Source organism: Astatotilapia calliptera, chromosome 11 (assembly GCF_900246225.1).
Source record: "Astatotilapia calliptera chromosome 11, fAstCal1.2, whole genome shotgun sequence".
Taxonomy (NCBI): Eukaryota; Metazoa; Chordata; class Actinopteri; order Cichliformes; family Cichlidae; genus Astatotilapia; species Astatotilapia calliptera.
In genome coordinates, this window is record NC_039312.1 from 21,501,304 (window position 1) to 21,523,688 (window position 22,385).

Consider the following 22,385-nt stretch of genomic DNA (forward strand, 5'->3'; position numbering starts at 1 on the left):
TAAGTATAATTTTAATTAACGTATCCTCACACACACCTACCTCCGCTTTTACAACCTAGGGATAATTTAGTGGAAGCTAGGAAAAAAATGTTAGCATATTGAGTTAGTCTCACAACAACACTAACCTTAATGTGGAGTTACTAAGTCAAAATTTCAAGATACCTAACCCAAAATGCTGATTTAAGGACATCAAAAATATACATAAATAAAATAATAATAATAATGATAATAAGTAGCAGAAAAAAACTTCCATGTTTCCCAGCTTCACCTTTGCTGAGAGGTGACATTTTTATATTGTATCTACCTAGATTATGGAGTTGGGGTCATGGCTGTGCTGGCTGACATGTTTTCCCAGCACAGACAGCTGGAGCAATCCATCTAATTTTCACTAACTGTATCTGTGATGTCAGTGCCTTCTGAAGCATTGTTAATTGATTTACAATATAGAACTTGCTCTTACGGCCCATACGTGTCTAAGAAAAATTTCTAGTATTTCAATAGTTTGTAACTTAGCCCTCATTGACAGGCATGTATCTGGATATGAGTGCAACTTTTTTTGGTCATGAATGAAATAAAAGCAACAATCGAGCTTATTTATACGACACAGTTCAAATGAGAGGTTCACATTTCATAGTTTTTATTTCCCCCTTGTTTATACATTGCCCCCTGAAAACCATTCTTTAAACAATACAAGTTTAAACCAACATTTAAACAGACTAAACAAATTGACTAGTTGGATCTCGACTGCATGATGGACTGTTATTAGTAGAAAATGGAATAAATTAACAGATACACAAACAAATGGGAGTTATTTACTAATGAAAGGCTTCAATTTTTCATGCTAAGCTACATTAACTGTCATTAATTAAGATAAAAGAATGACGAGACAGCTAAAAATTCATAGACATCGGAAAATAATGAAACATTACAGGACGTTGTTCCATACATATTGGCATATATTAACAAGTAAAATTATACAAAATACTTTTTTTTGTTTAGCAATTAAGACGTTTGGGAAAATATTTTGATTTATTTGTTATGAAGATCTTGGAGAAGTTATAGATCTAGATGCATTTCTGTCCCAAACAAATTATAGTTAAGTTCATATATGCAATTGCACCAACGCAAATAAATACATAACTTAATAGATTAAATAAATAATTAAGATATTGCATGGAAACTGACTTTACATAAATAAGTAAAATAACATAGAAATAAATATAGAAATTAAAGCTTTTCAGAAATAAAAGTAAAAATAAACTGCTTGTTTCATTTTTCGTGCAGTCTAAGAATACATCTAAAAGTAAACAGCTCTAAAATGATACTGTATACACTTGTATTATGATGTTTGTACAAATGCTGAGGAGTATTGTCAAATACAGGAGTCAAGCAATTTCTGTTTCAAACTGCTGCTTACAAGAACAACTGACTGACTGCAATGAAAAATGTCCTTAATAAAGAGAGGACCGGGATCCAAGCGTTTACATAGACAGACGAATGACTAAAGAAAGTGCATTCCCCGCACTCCCAGGGCAAAACAAAACAAAGCAGAAAAAGAGAAGGTAAGCTGGTACACAGCAAGACTCCCACTGCATAGCTGTCGAATCTGTTTCAGATTTTACAAAGCTCCCGGCTCCTCTTCGCCTAGCATATGCTGCCTTTTCCAAAGATTTCTGCAGCCAAAGGCTATGTATAATCTCTGTAAACAGTGGCAGGCCGGAGCTCAGCAACCCCCAGTCGTACAAAATCCCGTCACTAGTAAAACCTGGAATGTTTCCAGCTTTTAGAATCGAAGTCTCTTCTTTCAGTTGCCTCTTCAATAAAAAAATATCCTCTGGGCGAATGGCTGGTTGTTGGGTTAATTCACGGGCCAGTCCGAGAGGGTTGAGCTCTAAAGTGTTTCCAGGATGATGTGCAACATCACACCAGGTGTGGGTCGTCAGCCGGGCTGACAGTGAAGCGCGATGAAGTCACTGAATTTACCCCGACAGGCGACCTTGGTTTGACTGATAAATCCTCTTTCCTTTTCGATTCTTTGCTTTTTGGCCCTAAAAGAGACAAAAAACAACATTAGCATCACGACTGTGCTGGTATTAAAACCAGAACAAGTGCACCAGGCATATGTATGGAAGCCCAAAAGGGACAGGATGTTCCCAGACAATAAGCATGTGTTTGACTGTAAGGGAAAGTTAAAGGAAAGTCTTTTTATTGGAATTAAACCAAAACATTAACCCGGTTCACAATCACAACTGAAACAATTACTGATCGTTTGTTAGCTCCATTGCACAACAAATCAGAATCCACTAAGAAGTCAAAGAAGTTTGCAAACTGTCAAACTTGGAGGACTAGAACTACCTAATTCTGCCATAAAAAGCAATGAAAATATTGCTTTTTATGGCAGATTCGGAAGGACCACAGGACCACTCCCTCCATCATCACAACTAATAAGATCCTCATTATCATCATCATCTAACAGGATACAAGCGATATGAAGCATGTCTGACAAAGCGATGTTTCAAGCTACCACTTCGTTTATTCTCAAGAGGTGGTGCTGGTCGTCTACCAATCAAGGATCAATCCCTGGCTCCTCTTGTGCCATGTGTCAAAGCATCCTTGGACAAGACACTGAACCCTGAGTTGCCCCCAGTGCATTGATGTGAGTGTGTGAATGTATAAGGTATAAACAGGCTGTTTGAATGAGACTTGCTTTGAGTGCTCAAACGTGAGTAGAAGGTGCTCGAAGTACCAATCCATTTACCACCAAGTTCTGTCTTTGTCGTTTTGTGCATCAACTTTGAGAATCTGATATTATCAATATCATTCAGTACATCAGGGCGAGCTTTACCTGCTTGAAGGTTATGCTGAGAAAAAGTACCTGTAAAATTACCAGTGTGACCTTGAGGAGAAGAATGATGATCCATCTGTGACTGGGACACATGTTTACTCACTTATAAGATGCACAAGAAAAAAACAGTACCAAGCACAGGGGAGAAAATCAGCTGATAATCTATATCTATTAATAGATATAGATTATCAGTCAACAACCACACTGAGGCGACACAGTCTTAGCTTAAAATAACTCAAAAGTAACACGGACCTCTTTCAAAACTTTGAAGTCTTGAAAGGCCTGAAAGATCATTAAGGAATCTAATTTTGCCTTTTCTGTATGTGACACAACTCGAAAGGAAACTCTGAGCCCCAACTTTCATTAGTCTGTGAAAAAGGGCGTTGAGTGCATGAGATGGAGAGTGGAAAGTAGCGAGAGCAGCTGAAAATGTGCAGAGAAACATGACTCGGGCTTGCATTGTTGAGCGCGGGATTAACATCCCTGCTCAGTTCAACATGTCACAGCATCCCGGGACATAATTATAGAAGATTAACTCTGGCTCCATATTTGCAGAGGAGAGGGCTGAACTGAGGTTTTCCATTTTAGCTGGGAATGTGCTAGTGGCTGTCACATTTTGTTACATCATTAGGCAGCTCAAGGAGGAGACTGAATCCCTGTGTAAGAAGCAGCAGACATTGATGCACGTAGAGTCCAACAAGCCAGCAGTTATGGTAACAGCTGTGTGGTGCGCTGCACTGACAGCTAACATCAGCATCGGTAATTATTAGTTTTGTATTTTCTCTTTAGCTTTCATTTTATGTCGTTTAGAGGTTGTTGTTTTTTTGCCAGAGTGAGCTTGCTTGTTTAAGTTTAGTTTTTATTAGTTCCAGCATTAGTTTTAGTCTTTCTTATTATTATTATTATTATTATTATTATTATTATTGTATTTATACCAAGTTCCAGAGGCAAGATTTAGGAAAGTCAGTACAGATAATACAATATAAATATTTTTTGAAAGCAGCTTACAAAAAAGCCTCACCAGGCAGTGTGTAATAACAAACTTTGCCAAAGTGACAAATGGCAAAATTAAGACAATTTCCTCTATAATTTTTTTTAATTTAGTTAGTTTTCCAAGTTCACAAAATTGTTTGACTTAATTGTTTTTTTTTTTTCATATCTAGTTCCAGTTTTTATCTTTAGGTTTAGTTAGCTATAATAAACTTGACCAGCATAAGCAACAAACACCCTACAGAACAGCTGAGGCTTTTTATAAATATTCAGTCATCGAATTAATTAATTAATTAATTTAAAGAAATAAACATTTTCTGGGAACACAAATGTGAGTATGAACAGAGGCTCACATTTAAACTAACATAGTATTACTTCTTCCAGTGTTCCAGTACACTTTCCTAGGATAAGTGGTCATAATGGACCTGGGTGTGTTTGGGAGGTGACTGATTCACCTCTGAAGAAACTGACAAGCTCATATTATAAGTTGGCTCTGTGTTGAACACATTTGATGTTTTTTACTGATTGGTTAGATGCTGCCAGCCAGCTAGATCAGAAAGCACTGCTGACACTAAGGACAACAGCAGTTGCAAACTGCAGTGCAACCAAAATTATTGTCAGTATGTGCAGTCCATTCAAAATCTGCTTTTATATCTTTGAGCAACAATAGCATACACGTTTTGTTAAATTATGTGGGAAAACTTAATGTAAGGAAAACTTTGTCATTTTAGCATTTGGGATCAGTGGCTGGTCAAAACAAGCTATAGCATAAAAAATGACTTATTTTTTGATACTTCATTTTAATACTAGGATCATCTTTTAGCCATGAATGTCCTATAACCCCTTTTACTGTCATGTAAATCCCCAATAAACTTCAGATTTATTTAAGTACCATTTGCTCTGAATAATATCTCTGGATGTACACATGAGCTCCGATTAGGCTTCAAGTGTTGCTCCTCTGCTCTAATCGTCTTCTCACAATTAGACCTGAGACATGTTGACCTACAGGACAACACTTCTACTGCAACTTAAAATTGACCTTCTTTATTCTGCATCTCGTCATGACTGAAAGAAAATGATTAACTTACCATGCAAATCCAACTTGGTGCTTTTGATAGACACCGCAGTTGGAGTTGTGGGAGTTGAATTGCTCAACTCATTAGTTGGAGTTTCCTGTTGGGATGAAAGAAATAGTCAGGTTTATTCCAAAAGAACCCGTCATAAAAAAGTGAACGAATAAAGGAGACGTACCTGATCAAAAAGATAGATTGTGACATCATCAAAAAAGGACACATTTCTTCCTCTGTCCTTCTCTCTGTCCATTGGCTCCTTGGGTGATTTCAGCAGACTGCGGAGCCCAACACGTTTGTCCACGTCCGTTTCTGTGACTACAATCACCCTCCGGGAGCTTTCGTCCTCCTGCTCATCCTCCTCCTCCTCATCGGGGTCGCTCCCAGACGAAAGACCTCTTCGTCTTCCAATCCGGTTTCCGATGGCCCCGTCTCCAAATCCTCCTTTTCCAGTAGTGGTGAGGGGAAGACTCAGAGCAAGAGGTGGGAGGGTGAGCGAGAGGCGAGCTAGCTTTGCTATCAAAGCGAGAGCAGAAAAGAAATGTTAGAAGCAAACCTACTCACAAATTTGATTACAAAAGCAATGAAGTAAATATCTGCCAAAGTTAGCACAAATATTCTATTTGAAGTAGAGAAAATTAAATTCTGTAAAATAAGACTGACGTATCACATCTAGATTTATTTAATCTGTTAACCTATTAGTCTGAAAATGCCCACAATTTTTTTATCTGGGAGAAGGTTTGGATCTGTGGGGTTAAAAGAAGTGGAAGCCCAAATCAAAGGAGAAGAAAACAAATAAAAAGGCTTAGAGAGGTGTACTTAGCTTAGACAGTCAAAAATTACTTGTATGCTAAATGTTTTTCAGCGATATCCCAGTATAATCAGGGATAATTGATAAGTACTTGTAAAACGTGGAAGACGCTGATACCTTTCATCGCTTGGTTTGCAGTAAGCTGAGGTAATGGGACCTCAGGTTGTTCGATCACAGTGAGCGGCTCAGCTTTAGGTTCATCAGACTCGATGGGGGGCTCAATGGCAGGGACAGCTTCCTGCTCCTCTTGACTGAAGGAAGGAAGGAAGAACGAAAGAAAGAGGAATATTTCACCAGAATATTAATAATAAAACAACAGTTCATCTTGTCACGTCCATCTAGTTGAATTAAATCTTGTCTTTGAGTTTACTTGAACTGAAAACAGTAAAAATACAAAACAAGTAATTTGAACTCTGTGTGAATATATTTTATTGGATCTATTTCCTCCAGAAATACAGGATGCATCAAACAGAATAATCTGAAGCCAGTGTTTTAATTCTGCAGCATCCATACCTCTCATCCTCTCTTTGTTCTTTCACAGTGACCAGATCACCGCTGCTCCCTGTGACTTCCTCCCCCCATGTCCGGAGCATGGCGGTGTCTTTAACAGTCGTCCCCCAAAGCACATTTGTCTTCACATTTTCACTGAGTGAGAACTGCAGCCTCTCCTCACACACCTGGAGCAACAAAGCAAAGCAGTAAAGAGCACGAGCAAACTCAAGGAGCACCGCTCACACGCACAGCAAACCACAAGAAATCATGCTGACCTGCATCATGAGGCCGTTCTTGGTTGTCATCTTGTTCAGAGACCGCTGGTCCTTGACATCAGAAATTTGACCCGGTGATCTCTGTCCGTCGCTCCTCTCGTCCTGAGGCGGCAGACTGTTCTGGGAATCCAGGATCGTCGGTTGTACAGATTCCAGTTTGTCAGAGTCATCAGACATCTCGTCCTCCTTTAAATCCACCCTGCTACCCTCGGGTATAGAGGAGTCGCATGTCTTGCTGACTGTATGACCGTCACCACTGCTAACTTTGTGATCAGGTGCTTTCTTTAAAGACTCCAGAAGCTCCAGGTTGCCCAAGAAAAGATCCCCCAGAGTTTCCTCTTCATCGCCAGATATGTAGCACAGTTGTTCCAGTTTTTCAAAGTCCTCCAGAGGCTCCTCATCCAAGTCCTTCCACTCAGAAATCAACAGCTGTGGGAGGTTGTTCAGGGGACCATGAGGTGCAGAAGGCATTATGGGGGATGATTTCTGGGGCAGGTTATTATGACCATCCTTGCTTTCTATGCTGGATGTCAGGTTGCTCTCATCGCTCAGTGTTATATGCACAGAGGGGAGGGTGAGATTGGCAGAGATCCCTTTACTTTGAGTTGTAGCAGGTGGCAATTCTTGCAGAGGTGTCTCTGGAACATCTGTGTTGTATGCTGCGGAAATAAGCTGCTCTGTCTCAGTACTGGTAATAAAGTCTTCTAGATTAATGTGACTAATAAAGTCCTCTCCCTCTATGACGGATGGCGGTGGACTAGGAAAAGAGTCGTCTAAACTCTCCAGTTTATCATCTTGCATATCAAGGTCTATGCTCGGTGGAGGACTCGGAAAATCTACTGAGCTGAAATTGTCAATCTCTTGTGGATATGACTGATCTATCTCCTCCTTTGCATCAAGATCACTGGTATTAGCTGGCAGGGGCACATCTCTGTAATCCTCTTCCACTTTTATAGGGTTTATTCCTTCTTCTATGTATTGCCTGGCAAAACACGGTCTCGTTTCTGCTTCCGAATTGAAGCCCAATTTAAAATTTTCCAGTTCTGAAAACGTCACATGAGGAGCTTCGGCGATGCAGATGGTTATATCTGAGCTTTTGGTTTCCAAAGTGTGGCTGAAACAGTTTTCTAAATTGGAGCCTGCCTCTCTGTCAGCGTGCACAGCCGACATCGCCTCCTCCACTCTGTTACAGAGTTGATTCTGGGGCCATGTGTTAAAATCTTGATTTTGTGCCGTCTCTGTGGAGTCTAGCCGACCCTCCCTGTCCCTGGCTGCCTCTGTGCATGATGCATTCTGCCTCTGTCCTTCCTCCAAGGTCTCTTCCTCTGGTATTTCTATATTCTCTACTTCCACATGCAAAATGTCACTTTTTATGTCTTTCTTAATGCTGTCAATTTCCCCCAGGTTCTCAATGTTTTCCTCTTGCTGTATGTCTGCTATCGTCTGTTGGCTTTCTCTGTCTTTTGTGTCCCACATTTCCTTAATGCAAAGATTGCCGCTTAGCCCTTGGGTTTCATTGTTCCAAGTTTCCTCACAGCCCTCCAAGACAGCAGGGTGAGGTTCACTTCCTGCCAGTTCATCATTTTCTTCGGTCTCCCAATATTCCTGACCTACAACAAGCCTCTCACCCACCTCCCACGCCTTATTCCCGAACCCGGAGAAAAATTCAGATCTCAAGTCGACTCCCTGACACCTCTTCTCTGGGGAGGCCCACTGGTCATTCTCATCTGGCCACAAGCGCAAGTCCCTTAGTTGTGAAAAGCGGTAGCAGTCAAACTCGCCCCTAAGCGCCCCAGATCCTGGTCTGTCTTCATCCTCCTCCAGAGCACTCCATAACTCTTTAGCTGTCGCATTTAGACCCTCGCAGGAGTTGTTATCCACATCGTTAGCAGAGTTCATGCCACTTGCTGCTCCCCTGAGGGGTGGCCTCTCCTTCACAGCGATACTCAGCTCTGCAGCAGCCTTCTGTTCCTCTGTCTCTGCTGTGATCCCGCTCTCCTCCTCGCCATCTGAGTAGCGAAGGTTTCTCAAGCCCAGCTCATTGTGGTCCACACAGGGCCTCTCTCCACATTTCTCAGGCTCTTCAGCCCAAAGACACGTCGGACCGCTCGCTTTTGCATCAGCAGCCTTCCCATCGTCATTTGGCAGGTTTTCATCTCCAAGTATAACGCTGTTCGTTTGAATATCACAAAGTTTAGGTAATCTGGACTCGATGGTGCTGTCAACTTGGGATGGTGCTGCAGAGTCCACAGCTTCATTCCCAGACGTGGGAGAACTGAGCTGACTGAGATCGTTATCTGTCTCTGTAACATTTTTATAATCTTTGTTGTTTGGTCCAAACATGCAACTCTTTGAGTTGCTGCCAGATTTATACTCGATCAAGCTATTTGTCTCAGTGGGACTCTTGGAATATAGATTTAAGTCACTCTCTTCAAAGTCCTGGTATTTGCAGTCTGCTATCTGAGAAATTATGCCATCTGTGTAATGGCTGTCTATCATGTACCCACTGCTGTGTGAAAGCCCTTTAAGTGGCTCATCATCTAATTTTGAAAACAACTTATCAATTAAGTCCACACAGTCCTTGTTCTGTGGATCATCGCACAGCAGGGCTGACTTTTTGCTCTCGTTATGGAAAATGCCAGAATCGTCTCTCTGAGCAGATCCCAGCGCTTTGTTTAGAATATCTTTGTCATTTCCTAAATTAGGGATCGGGTAATTTTCAGGATACAGTACACCCTTCTCTTCACAACTCTCAATAGTCCTCCCTTCTCCAGTTTCCGTTGTCCTATCTGACATGTGGGTACTATTTCTTAATGGACTCTTTTCTCCAGTCTCACCCTCCTCTTCGGTTTTCTCCTCTATCCCTGTCAGTATTCCCCGATCACCTCCTCTCCCGCTGCCAGGCCTGGAGGCAACAAGTCCATCGCTGCTGCTCCTCCTGTTCATCCCGTCACCCTCCCAGTCGCTGTCTGAGAAATATGCAGAGTCTCGATGTGGTGTTTCATTTCCCAGAGCCCGCCATCCGCCGCTTCCCACTCCTCCTCCACCTCCTCCGCCACCTCCCGTCCATGAGTCACTAGGCGTGAGGCAGTCGGCCGAGCTGGAAGTCAAAGGTGATAGGACTGAGTCGGTGGGGGTGACGAGTGAAAAATCGGAGGAAGGGTCCCAGTCTGGCGTGGTAGGAGTGGCTGCGGGAGTGGGCACCTTCTGGGCAGTGTGACGCTCGTCTTTGTGCTGAAGTGAATTTTCCATTTCCGCTTCTGCAAAACTTTCATTAACGAGAGAATCTAAGTTTTTAGAGTTCTCCAAATCAGCTGTTTTCTCAGGATCATGAGAAATCACGTCTGTTTGATCCCCCCTCAAAGGACTGTGCATCTGTAGGTCATCTTCTGTTATCTCGCCATTGCTTATAACAGCTTCCTTTGTAGTGAGTGATTGGCTCTCACGCAGGTTCACAGTGTTGACTTCCTGAACGTTCTCTGTGGATTCAGGGGGAAAGTGCTCTGGCAGATCTGTTTGCTCTCCTCTGGCAGGTAAGGCAGGGCCGTCCGAACACTCCTCCTCTTCTCTCTGAGACGCGGGTGTTTGGTTATGTAGTAAACCATTTTTAGGCATGATTTCAGAAAACACAAACTCACCGGACTGGCAGTGGTCAGCATTATTTACTTGGCTGTCCGGTTTGTTTGAACCAATGTGAAGAATAGGGATGTCAGGTTTCAAGGAAACTTTGATCTCACTCTTCTTAGCACGCTTGGTCACTTGGGCATAGATGGCTTCAGTCTGTGTATCATCTTTGCCCTTGTTGGCTGCTCGTATGGAGCTTTCTGACTGGAATCTGATGGTCTGAGCTGAGTTTGGGTCAATGCAGATGGACTCATATTCAGGGGACACTGGAGTAGGGGAGTAAGATGAATCTGCTTCCTTCCTATGTGCGGCTGCATTTTGTCTCGATATGATTTCGGTCAGAAAGGTTTCTGCTGATTGGATCTCTTTCAGGAACTCCTCTCTGGTGATTTCAGTTCTCCGCGGCTCCTTCTCGGTAAAATGTATTTCAGAATCGTGCTTTTCCGTTGTGATCTCAGACAGGAGAGAGCGGGATCTCCGTATACCTTTGGAGTAGGCTTCCTCTGCCTCAGTGTATGAGGGGAGGCCTGGGGCGCAGACATAGGGCCTCAGTCTGGATCCTGCAGGATAGAGGTATTTTACTGGATCGATTCCTGGTAGGCCTTCTATGTCCGCCTCCATATTTCCTGTGTCAATCTCTGTGAGAAAAAGATCCCTCTGGAATGACTCTTTAGTGACAGCATCCTCCTCCTCAGCTTCTGCACTGCTGACATGTTTCTCTGGTCCCCATGACTGTCCTGCTGATCCCAGCTCTGTGATCAGCGACTGGGAGCGGCGCATGCCTCTGTTGGGCAGCAGAAAGTTCCCCCATCTCTCTCCTTCTCTTTTCTCCTCCTTCTCCGCTGCATATGAGCCCTCCGACCTGGACTCACTCAACTCTGTCACACTAGATATCTCCGTCAGAAACAGATGCATGGGGGATTTCTTGGCTGCAGCGACACGTTCTGCCTGCTGCTCAGCATCTTCCTTCCAAATTGCAGGCAGGATGGTGTCAAGGCGTGACTGAGTCCTCTTCATTCCCCTGGAGAAGAGCTCTGTAGTGGCGGGGTCTGCATCTTCAGATAGACTGGAATGAGTGACAGTCGTCCCACAGCCAGGTCTCTCGGGAGACATGAAAGGAGAGTCATCCTCATCTGAGTAAGTCGGACTCGATGAAGACTGTCTGTCAATTTGGGGTTTTGTGAGCTCAGGGCGGGGTAAATTTCGATAAATAGGGCGCAAAGGGTTTTCTCGACGTACGGGAGAGTCAAAGTCTTTTGCACGCAAGTGAGAAGTCTCCTTATAAGTGTGCAGCATGCTCTCTCTATCGGACAAATCACAGGTTAGCGGGTCTCTGTTGGATCTCTGCATCTGGGGCTTATTATATCTCAAGTGAATGTCCCCTGTGTTGTAGAGGGGGCAATTCCTTTGTGGTTTGGAGTGGGGAGGAAGAGGAGGAGGACACATTTGAGGAGGTTGAGGGTAAATTGGATGGCTCGATGGGGGAAGCGAGGGCGATAGGGACGGGGAGGGGGGAAGAGTCTGTCGGGCTCGGTGAAGCCCGAGGTGATCAAAGGTAGATGGTGGGCAGGTGCTTATGTGATGGGGGTCTGTCTCAATTTTTCCGCTGATAGTGTAGTGGGGCAGTCCTCTATATCTGAGTGGAGGGGCGGGAAGAGGGCGCGAGTGAAGAGGATTGACTGATGACATGGACATAGAACGAGGCTTGGGAGGGAGGATGGGAGCTTGAGAGCTTGTGGATTTTTTATCCGCCTTACTGCTCTTTTTCTTCTCCACTTCATCGTCATCGCCTAAATCAACTATGGAAAAGTCAGTCACTCTGCTCGAAGTGTCTCTGAATTCAGCCACGCCTGTGTTGGGCAACTGGACTTGAACCTCGCTCGATCGGACGGTCTGGAGGCCCTTTCCGCACTTGTCAGATGAACAATAAGGGACTCGCTCTTTGCCCAGCATCCCGCTGCGGATCTCCATGAGCTCCATGTCTCCAGGGCAATCTGAGCGGAAAGAGGAATGTACCTTCCCTTTGAGAGACGGCGACTTGTCTTGGGGAGTGTGCTCCTCTAGTCTGATATAGTACTCGCTGGCGAGGGATGGGCTACGGGCGCTTATCACTGGGACGACAGTAGGAGTGTCCAAAGACTGTCTATGGTTATTGTTCACAGTAGGGATTGGCTGAGGAGGAGGAAGAGGTTTGTAGCCTCGTCTGGCATGAGCCTTCTCCCAGAAATACTCAAAGTTCAAGCCTTTGCTAGTTTCGGTGACTGTCAGGATGTCATCCAGTTCAGAGGTGGATGGGGTAATACAGTTCCCCACAGGGTCCAGTAGAGGGTAGGAGTTGTCTCTGTCTTCCCTGGCGTAATCCCTCTCCCTTTGGCGCTCGTTTGCTGCAGTCTGAAAGGCAGGTGGACGGAGTAAGTCCCAGCGTCTTTCAAATGACTCCTCGCTCTCCCCTCTCCTTCTTCTTCCCTCCTCATACTCCTCGTCCTCTTCATCCTCTTCCCCAACACTCCCCCTCGCTATTCCTCGCTCAGCAGCCAAGAGGGAGGAGAGAAGGAGGAATATCTCAGCTACTGAAGGGCGCTGCGACGGAGGTAGCCAGCAGGACTGCATGATCTCATACCTGCAGACAAGGGAGAAAAACAAGAGGATCTAAGTTTGGAGAGACACAGTTTGTGCTCGGATCGATGCAGTCTAATTAGTGGATAAGTACTGACCAGTAGTCTGCATGGGAGAGCTTCAGTCTAGGCTGGGCAAGCGTGATCTGTCGCTCCCTAATGACAAAGGTCAGCACCTCTTCATCACTCAGGTGTCTGTGGGGCTGAGAGCCAAACTCAAACAGCTCCCATATCACCACCCCCAAAGACCTGAGAGGAAAAAATGAGTTGGAGAAGTGAAAAGGGGTGAATCTTCAAAAGAAATCTCTGAGGTTTGTTGTTATATAACACTTTTACTCCAACACCACCATTGCTGTGGGTGTTGGAGTAAAAGCATTTACTCCAACACCCACAGAGGTTTGACTTTCTAACCGAGGAGAATAAAAACTGTTATGTGAATTGTTTTGTTCCATTTTTTAAGAAAAACTATGTTTTTTCAGAAAGAATAAAAAAGAATAAATACTCCTAGGTATTTTTGCTCCACTCGTGTGTTTTGTTAGGAGGTTGTTTTCTTGTTGGTTCGTTTAAAAAAGCACATGAAAGGGAAGGTTGTAATATTAGAGCTTAAAGGATTTGCTCTCATTTCTTCAGCATTCCTTCTGGCATCACCGGGCTTGGCTACAGCTTTAAGACTGCTGACAAACTGAGCTGGACTCTACTCCAGCAAATGTGAGATCATACTGCTCTTTAGTTTGGTGTTCCCACAAATCATAACACAAACAGCAGTTTTATGTAGGAACTATTTTCTTTTATGGATCCACAACAAGCTGCATTTGTATCATATTGTAATATAACTGAGACTGTAGAAAGAGCATTTCAGATTATGTTCACATAGCCGACTGTCCACGCACTCAATCCTCATTTAATCTCTGCACAGCTGTTAGGAGAAATTAGATTTTCTTTGTTGTCCATCCAGAGAGCATCATTTAAGTTGCTTTTAATCTGATTTAACCTGAGCCACACTGATTAAAGGAATGAATGGTGGTAGGAAAAGATTTAAGAGTAGCTTCAAATTGGACCCCAGATTAAAAAAACCTTTGTGTTTTCATCAATATTTTATCACCAGCCTTATCGGCTTAACTCGTTAATTCAGATCTGTTCCCAGTGGTGTTAACACAGAGCAGCTTTAAAACATACCACACATTGCTGGTCTTGGTTTGGTCCGTAACAATGAGAGATCCTCTGTACTCCTCCAGCAGCTCAGGAGCAATCCAGCGCAAAGGGATCCATAGTTTGTCTGGAGTTAGGTAATAGTCCTCCTTCATAAAGACACGCCACAGAAATTATTATGGATTTGACTGAATTGACTTTGGATTTCATTTTTCAGAGGAAAAAAAAATCCTGACCTTATAATGGTTATGCGAGAGGCCATAGTCCCCTATCCTGACAGTGAGGTCTGAGGTCAGAAGACAGTTTCTTAAAGCCAGATCACTGCAGGGAGAAAACAAGCAGCTACCCTCAGCAGAGATCCTCACGTTTGGAGGCGTGGCAACAGTGGAAGTGAAAGCGACAACTGACCTGTGGATGTAGTTGTTTTCGTGAAGATGGAGCAGACCCGAGGTGATCTCAAAAGCCATTCTCTGAAGGGTTAAGAGGTCCCGGGTCAGCAGGTCTGGAGTCATCCCATCTGACTTACGCTGGGCTCGCAGATACCGCTTCAAGTCACCCTACGTTGTACATCACAACAAAATATAAACAGTGGATTGAAAAATATGGCTGAGTGAAGTGCATACAGAGTGTTCTTCCTTCTCCTGAAACAGAGATAAAACCTGCAGGACCATCATGTAGGCAAAGAAGATATATTTTACTTCTGCAGCAAATACCCCCCCCCCCCCCCCCCCCCCTTTTTTTTAGGTGTTTTACATCACAGCGCCTCAAAAGCAGCAGGGGAATTAGTAATGAGCTGGCAGCCTTTGTGTTAGTCATTTGTGCTCCTGGAAGAGCAAGGAAATAAAATGGGGACAACATAAAGGGATGAAAAATATCTGCAAGGAAAGGACAATAGGAGACTTTATCAAAGAGGGTAACTGCAGTCAGTGAGGACTCCAGTGCTGTGTGGCTCCTCTCACTGTGTTGCTGTAATTGATCTGCTTGTATCTTTGTTTGGCCTGGAAGTCTGCTCATATGGTTTTCTTAATCAGCTGGTGATTAAACCGCCCGAGAGAAGGAAAACAAATTGATTGTATCGACGCAAAACAGATTTTAGTGACAGCGGAGCATCGATAACTGTAAAAAACAATTTTGCCTCAAATTATATGAAATTAAAATAAGATGTAAAGATCTTATCGATGCAGCTCGACTGTGATTTCTCATGTGTTTCTCACTGACATCACCGATATACCATAACCAATTTGTGCACAAATTATCTAAAAAACCCCAAGCATAGCACAACAAAAACATTGCACGCTATACTAAACTAAAAATATGCACCTTTCATTTGTGTGATTCCTATTATTAGTTCATCCGCCTCCTTTTATGTTCAGTTACTTACCAGCTGACAGAACTCCATAACCAGGAGGAAGGGGATGCTCTCACTGCACTGCCCCAAACACTGAAGGATGTTGGGATGTTTAAGGCTCCTGAATGGAAACATAAGAGGGACGCAGGAACAGACAGAAGATAGATAAATGTTTATACGCTGCCTTTAAATGCTTAACAGTGAGACTTAAAGTGAGCAAAACTTAGCTAGATGATCCTGAACACTGGAATTCAGTTCCATCTCAGACCACACAGGCTAATCAGGGCTGTCACCATTATCTACTTATATTTCTTTAAGTGACTAAAAATCTTCACATTAATTATACGAATAGTTCTATTAGTAAAATAAATCTTTTGTTCTTTTCATCACATGAATTATAAATGATTCACATCACAAATGCAAACCATGCAGAGCTAGCAGACAAGCCTTAGTGAATCTGAGTATATATGCTATAGCTGTAAGTGCACCCTTAAAAACTCAGTAGTAACACACCAATCACAGCACAAACCGATCCACAGGACCAGACACTCACATACAAACCAATGAATCCTCAATCATTCAAGCCAAAATATCACAAAACTGCACAAACACACTGAAACCGAACATAAAGTCACGTAACAAAAGACATGACTTTCACCTAAACACACCACATGATTCAGCAGGCTGTAGAACCACCTTTAGGAGCATCGACTTGAAGCAGTTTAACTTTCTGTATGACTTTATCCAGCTCTCACATTGTTGTTGAGGAATTATGACCCACGCTTCTTTGCAACACTGCTTCAGCTCACTGAGTTGCATTTCAGATTTGACTTTGATTGCAACACTGACTCTTTTCTTTCTCAGATTTGCTCCTGTGCTTGGCATCGATGCACAATTTGGACCAAGTTTTAGCTGACAGATGGCCTCACATTTGACTCTACAGTGCTTTAGTATACAGAGTTCATAGTTGACTCAATGTGTGCAAGGTGCCCAAATTATTACCAATCCACCACCGTGTTTGACAGTTGGTATGAAGTGTTTGTGCTGATATGCTGCGTTTAGTTTTCTTGAAATGTGGTATTGTACATTATTCCAAGCATCTTTACTTTGGTCTTGACTACCCAATGGACATCTTTCCAGAAATCTTGTGGTTTTTCAGATGCAATTTGCAACTTTTTAGAGAGAAGATGCTTTCTTCTGGCAATCCTTCCAAACAAGCCATAGTTTTTAAGCCTTTTTCTAATTGTACTGGCATGAAAATGCTAACTGAGGCTTATAGAGACTGAGATGTAGCCTTGTCAGACCAAGGTCTAACCAAGGTCAGACCTTTCAGAATGTAGCATTGCGTTAATACACAACTGAATGCTCTAAACCAGTAAACCACCAAAACCTTTGATTTTATACAGTTCCTCACACTTGCTGATGATCAGTTAGTCAAGCAGTACCTGGCTGCTTCTTAAGTCGAATGGAAACAGTAGTGTTACGCTTAAGTTTTCACAGGAGTCTGTGCAGTCCTGGCAAGTATAAGAGAGTCACACCTGATTCAATATCCTACATTTATTATTTCTCCATACCTGCCTCTTGTGGCTCCAGTGGTTACTGTTATGCAAATTTTACAGAATCTCACTCAAAGGCTGCAATATGGCTACCAAAATTTAAGCAGTTTCTCCCACCTGTATGGCTCAGACTCAGCCAAGAACTTCCTCTGCTCCAGAGGGCTGGCACTGACACGCAGCTCCTTCACCACAGCCTGCGAGGAGCTGCAGTCACACAGCACTTCAGCCAGAATCACCTAGAAGAGATCGATGGACAATAACATGGAAAATTCCCACAGGAAGAGACGGGTACTAAAAGAACTACTTTGAGTTAGCATCTGTAATCTGTTTGTTAGACAGAATTAAAGCAGGGGATGCTGTTTTAAAGACAACCAATGATTTGGGATGGTTATATTTCAGATTTCCTTACCTTTCCAAACCAGCCATTTCCTATCTCCTGGAGATAGTTTAAAGCATGCCTTTTGAAGCACTGAGATTTGGGATCTACAAAAAAAACAGAAATAAAAACAGATTAGGGTCACACAGACGTCAGCAGTTGATGTTCTTTCAGATGTACAATTTATTAACAGAACAAAAACACTCAGATTCTGCCCTGTAGCAACACATAAATATGACATATCCACCCCAACCATGTTTTAAACATATACGAAATCATATAAAAATGTATCTAGCTGGAAAATTCAGAGTCATGGACAAAATTTTAACTCACTGAGAAATCTACTCTCGCTGTATTTTTCCCTGGTTTTCCATGTTGTGTTTTCCTGCTGTGCATGTGCAATCTGAACTGCGATGATCAATGAACATAATCTTCCGCCACTTTGATAATCAGTTGACTGCTTAAGCTGTTATTCCAGGTCAAAACATCTCTCATTCCAGCTTCTCAAATGTAAGGATTTGTTCCTTCTCATTTTACAGCAAAAATGAATAATTTCATGTTTTGGAGTGTTGATAAAGCAAAATCACAAATTTCACGACATCACTTTAAGAAACTTTAACAGATTTTTGTTCCTTTTTTTTCTTATGATTTTATAGAAACTTAATCAATAATGAAAACAATCATCAGCTCATGCCATCGTGCAGAGAGAGTTCAATGTTTCCACAATAAACTTGATTATTGTTCATGCTCATACATTCAGCTTTTTAACCTGAATTAAGCAGAGAGAAATATTTCTCTACTTTTTGAAAACTTTCATCATCAGAATCTGTACCATCAGAGTTCAAACATACAACTCAAGAAAGCTTGCTCAAAGGAAGTCAGAGTCTCTCATTATAATGTTGAGTTTGCATGGTCTCCCTGTGCCTGCGAGGGTTTTCTCCAGCTACTCTGGCATCCTTCCACAGTCTACAGTTAGGTTAATTGATGATTTTTTTAAAGGTCCAAAGGTGTGAGTGTAAGGTAGATAAAGCTCTTATGTGCATAGAATAGAACTGTGTGCACTATAAGTGTGGCCTGCAGTGTAAAGTGCTGTGAGCGGTCAGTGAGACCACTAAATAGCAAAACTCATGACACTTTACTGTATAGTTTGAATACGTTTGCAGGTTATATTGCAGTGCTACATAAATAAAACTGAATTGAACCAAATACATAAACTCCACACATCCCTGCCTGTGTCCTGATTACAGCCCTGATGCAAAATTGTCACAAATCATCGTTTCCACTTCACTGAGGTTCAGTAGGGAGTCCAATCCTTCTGGTTGTGCACTCAGTTTGAGACCTTTAGTGGATCCGCATCAGTGATTCAGGCAACAGATCCTGAGGGAGTTTAGTGCAGGATTTCATCTTTATTTTGAGCGGTAGGAAGCTCAATAAGAGTTTGAGCAAAGTGAGAGGCACTTTAGGTTTTTACCTGCTCCATCCTGCAGGGAGGGGCAGCTGGGGCGGTCTCTGACTGGCAAGGTGTAGACCTCAGGGAGGGAGGGACATGATGACAGGCTGTCCTCCTGGATGGGACTGGAGCCTCCAGAGCACTCCTCCCCATCTGCGTTATCGAACTCCTGGTTGAACCACAGCAGCACATAAAAAAATCACTAAGCTGTAATAGCTATGAATATAAAATAAAACGTATTATTCCACTTAATAATAAAGCTGAGTTTAGCAGTAACCACCAAGGACAGACAATGAGAAATCATTCATTCTGAACAAATGGTACTCTGTCTGCCAGCTGAACAAAAACACTAAGTTAAAATTAGACCGAGAGATGATTATTGACCCCTTCTGCTTCATTAAGTTGGAGTTACTGACTGTTCACACTTCGAAATCAAATACTTGTGCAGTTTACCAAGTCAGACACATATAAAAGCATGCAGACAAGCACAAAACGCATTAAAAAACAAAGAAAAGAAGCAAAAGAAAGCAGAGAGAGGTGAATAGATCTCTTACATGTTGAAGACTTACATTGAACCCCACTCCTCCCCTCTTACAGCACAGGCAGGTGAGGAGCAGCAGAACAAAAGAGACAAGCCCCGAGCAAGAGATGAGGATGACGACGTAGGGTGGAGGAGAGAGGGATGCAGCCCTGGACTGAGAAACTGAGAGGACGACAGGAAGAAAAATACAACGGAGGACAGGTTTAATGTAGAAATTCAGGGGATTTGTGCTTCTACAAGGGGAGCAATGCTAGGTCTGAGTCAGTGAAAAAAGAAAAAAAAAGAGAGACTTCACTGAAGCAGAAAGGTGTGAAATCTTGTTACATAGGTGTTGTGTTTAGCAGAAAAACCATTGGAGCGTTTTCTTAGAAGCAGGCCTGAGACACAGTGGAGAACCCCAATGGACGGTTTGCATCAGGGAGTTGGGGAGAAATAAGCAGGAAAACAAACTAAGTTGAAGATTAAAGAACACATTGTCTGAGTCAGTAAAAAGAAAATAGAGACTGGAATTAAAATTTGGGAGAGTATACCATTCCAGTAAGGAGAAAAGCTTGGGGGGAAGGGGGGAAATATCAGAAATGGCATTCCACTCAGGAAACACAGTTAAGAAGCAGGGGAGGTGGGTGGCTGGAGTTGTCATTTAGGTAAAAAAAAGGAGCGCTAACTCGGGAAGGGATCAGAAATTGGAGAAGAATTACTCAAATCAGGAAGGTTTACTACTCAGGTGAGAGAGGGAGGGGTCGGGACATTTGATTTTTGTACCTCAATGTAGTCGAGTGTGGGAAGTGAACCATCTGCAGAAAAGAAAAGGGGCAGGGCAGCGTGGTTAAATACCCTTCAGGTATTGTTTATAGGTTTCATTTCACTTCTGCAGCCAAAACATTTTATTACCATTGACAGATGACCAAAAAAGAGGAACAATGACACCTTGAAACAGTCACGAGGTGTCAAACTCACGCTTAAACTGTACATGAAATGTAACCATTAATAATTAAATTACATCTTTTCTGTGTAAATAAGGCAGTCAAAAGCAGATATACAACTATGATCATAAGAAAAAATTAAGAGATATAATACAAAATATAATAGGGGAAAGGAGGCACATATAAACCTTGATACTGTAACTATAACTGGCAGATAAATTGCTGTTTATTTTTATATGTGCAGTCTGAAGATATCACAGTGTGATTGTCTGTGTCCCTCATAAAAATCCCAAAGTACATTCCTCAACACAACATGGTCATGATATTGTAAACACTGCATGCATAAATGTTAAAGTATATTTAATAATTGAACAGCTTGATAAATATTGTAAGAACAGGATCAACACTCGACAAAAAAACTAAAACTTTTTTTTTAATCTAGGAAATGAAATAATATTTTGTTTCTGTGACTTCTGCACAGCACCTAATGTAGACTTTTATCAACTTTTATTTTATTTTATTTTTGTGCTCAACATAAAGTTGCAACATAGTGCAGAAGCAGCCAGAGAAAAGGTAAGTGAAGATGTGCCCAGCATATAAAACCAGCTCTGTACTGAAGTGAAAGCTGCTGTGGCCCAATCTGTGGCTAATAAAAGAAAACTGTCACTCTGGATTGCACCAAACTGATAATCCAAGAAAAGGGAAAGATAGCTAATTATTGGTCATATAAGCCTCAAATCACATCTGCAGAGCAGTGGAGCATTGTAAAGTCTGAATGACCCTCTCGCCCCCCCCCCCCCCCCCCCCCCCCCCCCTCCTAAAAACATGCACCAGCAGCACAAGTAGTGGCACAAATCCTGATGCACAATTCCTGAGCAGTGCTATTCTTTCATCTTTCCCTAGACAGATGTCCAGACAGACACTGCATATAAATAGGAACCCAGCACAGGGCCTTTTCCACCAGCCTCTGTGCCAACAGCTTCTATCAAAACAATACACCACAATACAATGACTGCACACATTACACAAACACAACAGTCTGCCAGCTCTCAGCGAACAAGGCATATTCAAATTTACGGCAAAAAGTAAAGATGCCAGCAGTGGTTATTGGGCTAAATAGTCTCAAGAGCCAAGTGGAGGCTATTTTTAGACTAAATATCCAGCACTGACCGACGATTTTAGCCCTGCTGTGCATACAGTACATGTTGTTTTTAAAAAGGCATCGATGTGAGGCCCGAAATATTTTCATCATTGCATGCAAATACGGTACCCAACCCATCACCCAGTCGGCCTCGCTCCTGTTGTGATTAGGTCAGCCAGCACTAATAATTCGCATTATGTCTCAGCCTAACTGGCTGATAATGCAATATTCACCTCAGTGTGCAGAGGCCTTTTCATAAATGACTATACCACCCCCCCACCCACCCCCCAAAATCCTCTTCTCCTTTCTCCAGCATCCCTGACAGCTTTTCAAACCTCCTCCTTCTCCGACTCCGCTCACCTTCCCTCTGCGGTGCTCCGAGGGCTCTCTCCGGGCTGAAGTACGACATGATCCCCGCCAACGCTACCATCACCCAGCAGTGTGGCCGCATCGTCGCCGCGTCCGCAGCAACAACAACAACAGCATCCGAGCGCCGCTGCCGACTGTCAGCGTCGGTGTCCTCTCTCCCGTCCCCCCGCCACGGTCTGTGCCGTCTCCGGGCTCACGCTGTCTCCGTCTCCCCCTCCTCCTCTCCGCTTTCTCCTAATAATAAAGAGCGTCTCCTTGCCTTCCTTGTTGTGCTCTCCCCCTCCCCCTCCTCTTCCCCTCCGCTCTAATCCGCAATTAAACACAGTGTGTGAGATGCTCTATTGTGCATCCTCAGGCCGCCTCTCGCTGCGCATCCATTTCTGCTCTGCCTCGGTCACAAGCACCGCTGAAAACAACCATCCTCTATTTCTGACGTTATATTTATATATTTCCTACCCTCTACCTGCTCCTCCTCCCTCCATCTCACGGTGTTGGAGGGTGTCTGTGTTTTTCTCCTCCGCCAGCCTACGTCAGCCTCGCACGGCGCGCATTGTCATGGTCCGGCTTGATCATTCACCACAGCCTCATAGTATCAAAACACACCCGTGATAATGCGCCCACAGGGGAGCAAACGAGGCGGCTTATATCGATCTGGGATTGGATTTTTAAAATCCACATAATATCACTTAAGGATTCATATCATGACCTTTGGGTGTGATGTGATTTGTGCTCTGGCATCCTATAAGATAATCTCAGAAACAAAGCCATAAATTCACCTTTTAGAGGTTATTACAGCCAATCTAAGCCTAA

General features: G+C 43.0%; 1 protein-coding gene across 2 annotated transcripts; it reads right to left on the minus strand.

Moving 5' to 3' along the window:
* Positions 1 to 620: 620 nt before the first annotated feature.
* lmtk3 (lemur tyrosine kinase 3) lies at positions 621 to 22,162 on the minus strand. 2 transcript variants are annotated; one of them, XM_026184314.1, is made up of 16 exons: positions 21,567 to 22,162; positions 19,156 to 19,304; positions 18,623 to 18,770; positions 17,185 to 17,258; positions 16,893 to 17,011; positions 15,253 to 15,340; positions 14,280 to 14,428; positions 14,108 to 14,192; positions 13,899 to 14,020; positions 12,822 to 12,971; positions 6,484 to 12,727; positions 6,230 to 6,393; positions 5,834 to 5,967; positions 5,087 to 5,421; positions 4,924 to 5,008; positions 621 to 2,048 (listed from the first exon to the last, which is right to left on the minus strand). In XM_026184314.1, the coding sequence occupies exons 1-16, from the start codon at positions 21,655 to 21,657 to the stop codon at positions 1,921 to 1,923; spliced, it is 8,265 nt and encodes a 2,754-aa protein (XP_026040099.1). In that variant the 5' UTR covers positions 21,658 to 22,162; the 3' UTR covers positions 621 to 1,920. The 2 variants fall into 2 exon arrangements, with proteins under 2 accessions (XP_026040099.1, XP_026040100.1); XM_026184315.1 differs by having other exon boundaries at positions 19,171 to 19,304; positions 21,567 to 22,161.
* Between the last annotated feature and the right edge of the window lie 223 nt (positions 22,163 to 22,385).

Coding starts and splice junctions, on each gene's coding strand:
- lmtk3 (XM_026184314.1), bottom strand. CDS start 21,657: ATGCGGCCACACTGCTGGGTGATGGTAGCGTTGGCGGGGATCATGTCG. Junction 14,429..15,252: donor TTATGGAGTTCTGTCAGCTG/GTAAGTAACTGA, acceptor TGTACAACGTAG/GGTGACTTGAAGCGGTATCT. Junction 14,021..14,107: donor TCTCGCATAACCATTATAAG/GTCAGGATTTTT, acceptor GTCTTTATGAAG/GAGGACTATTACCTAACTCC.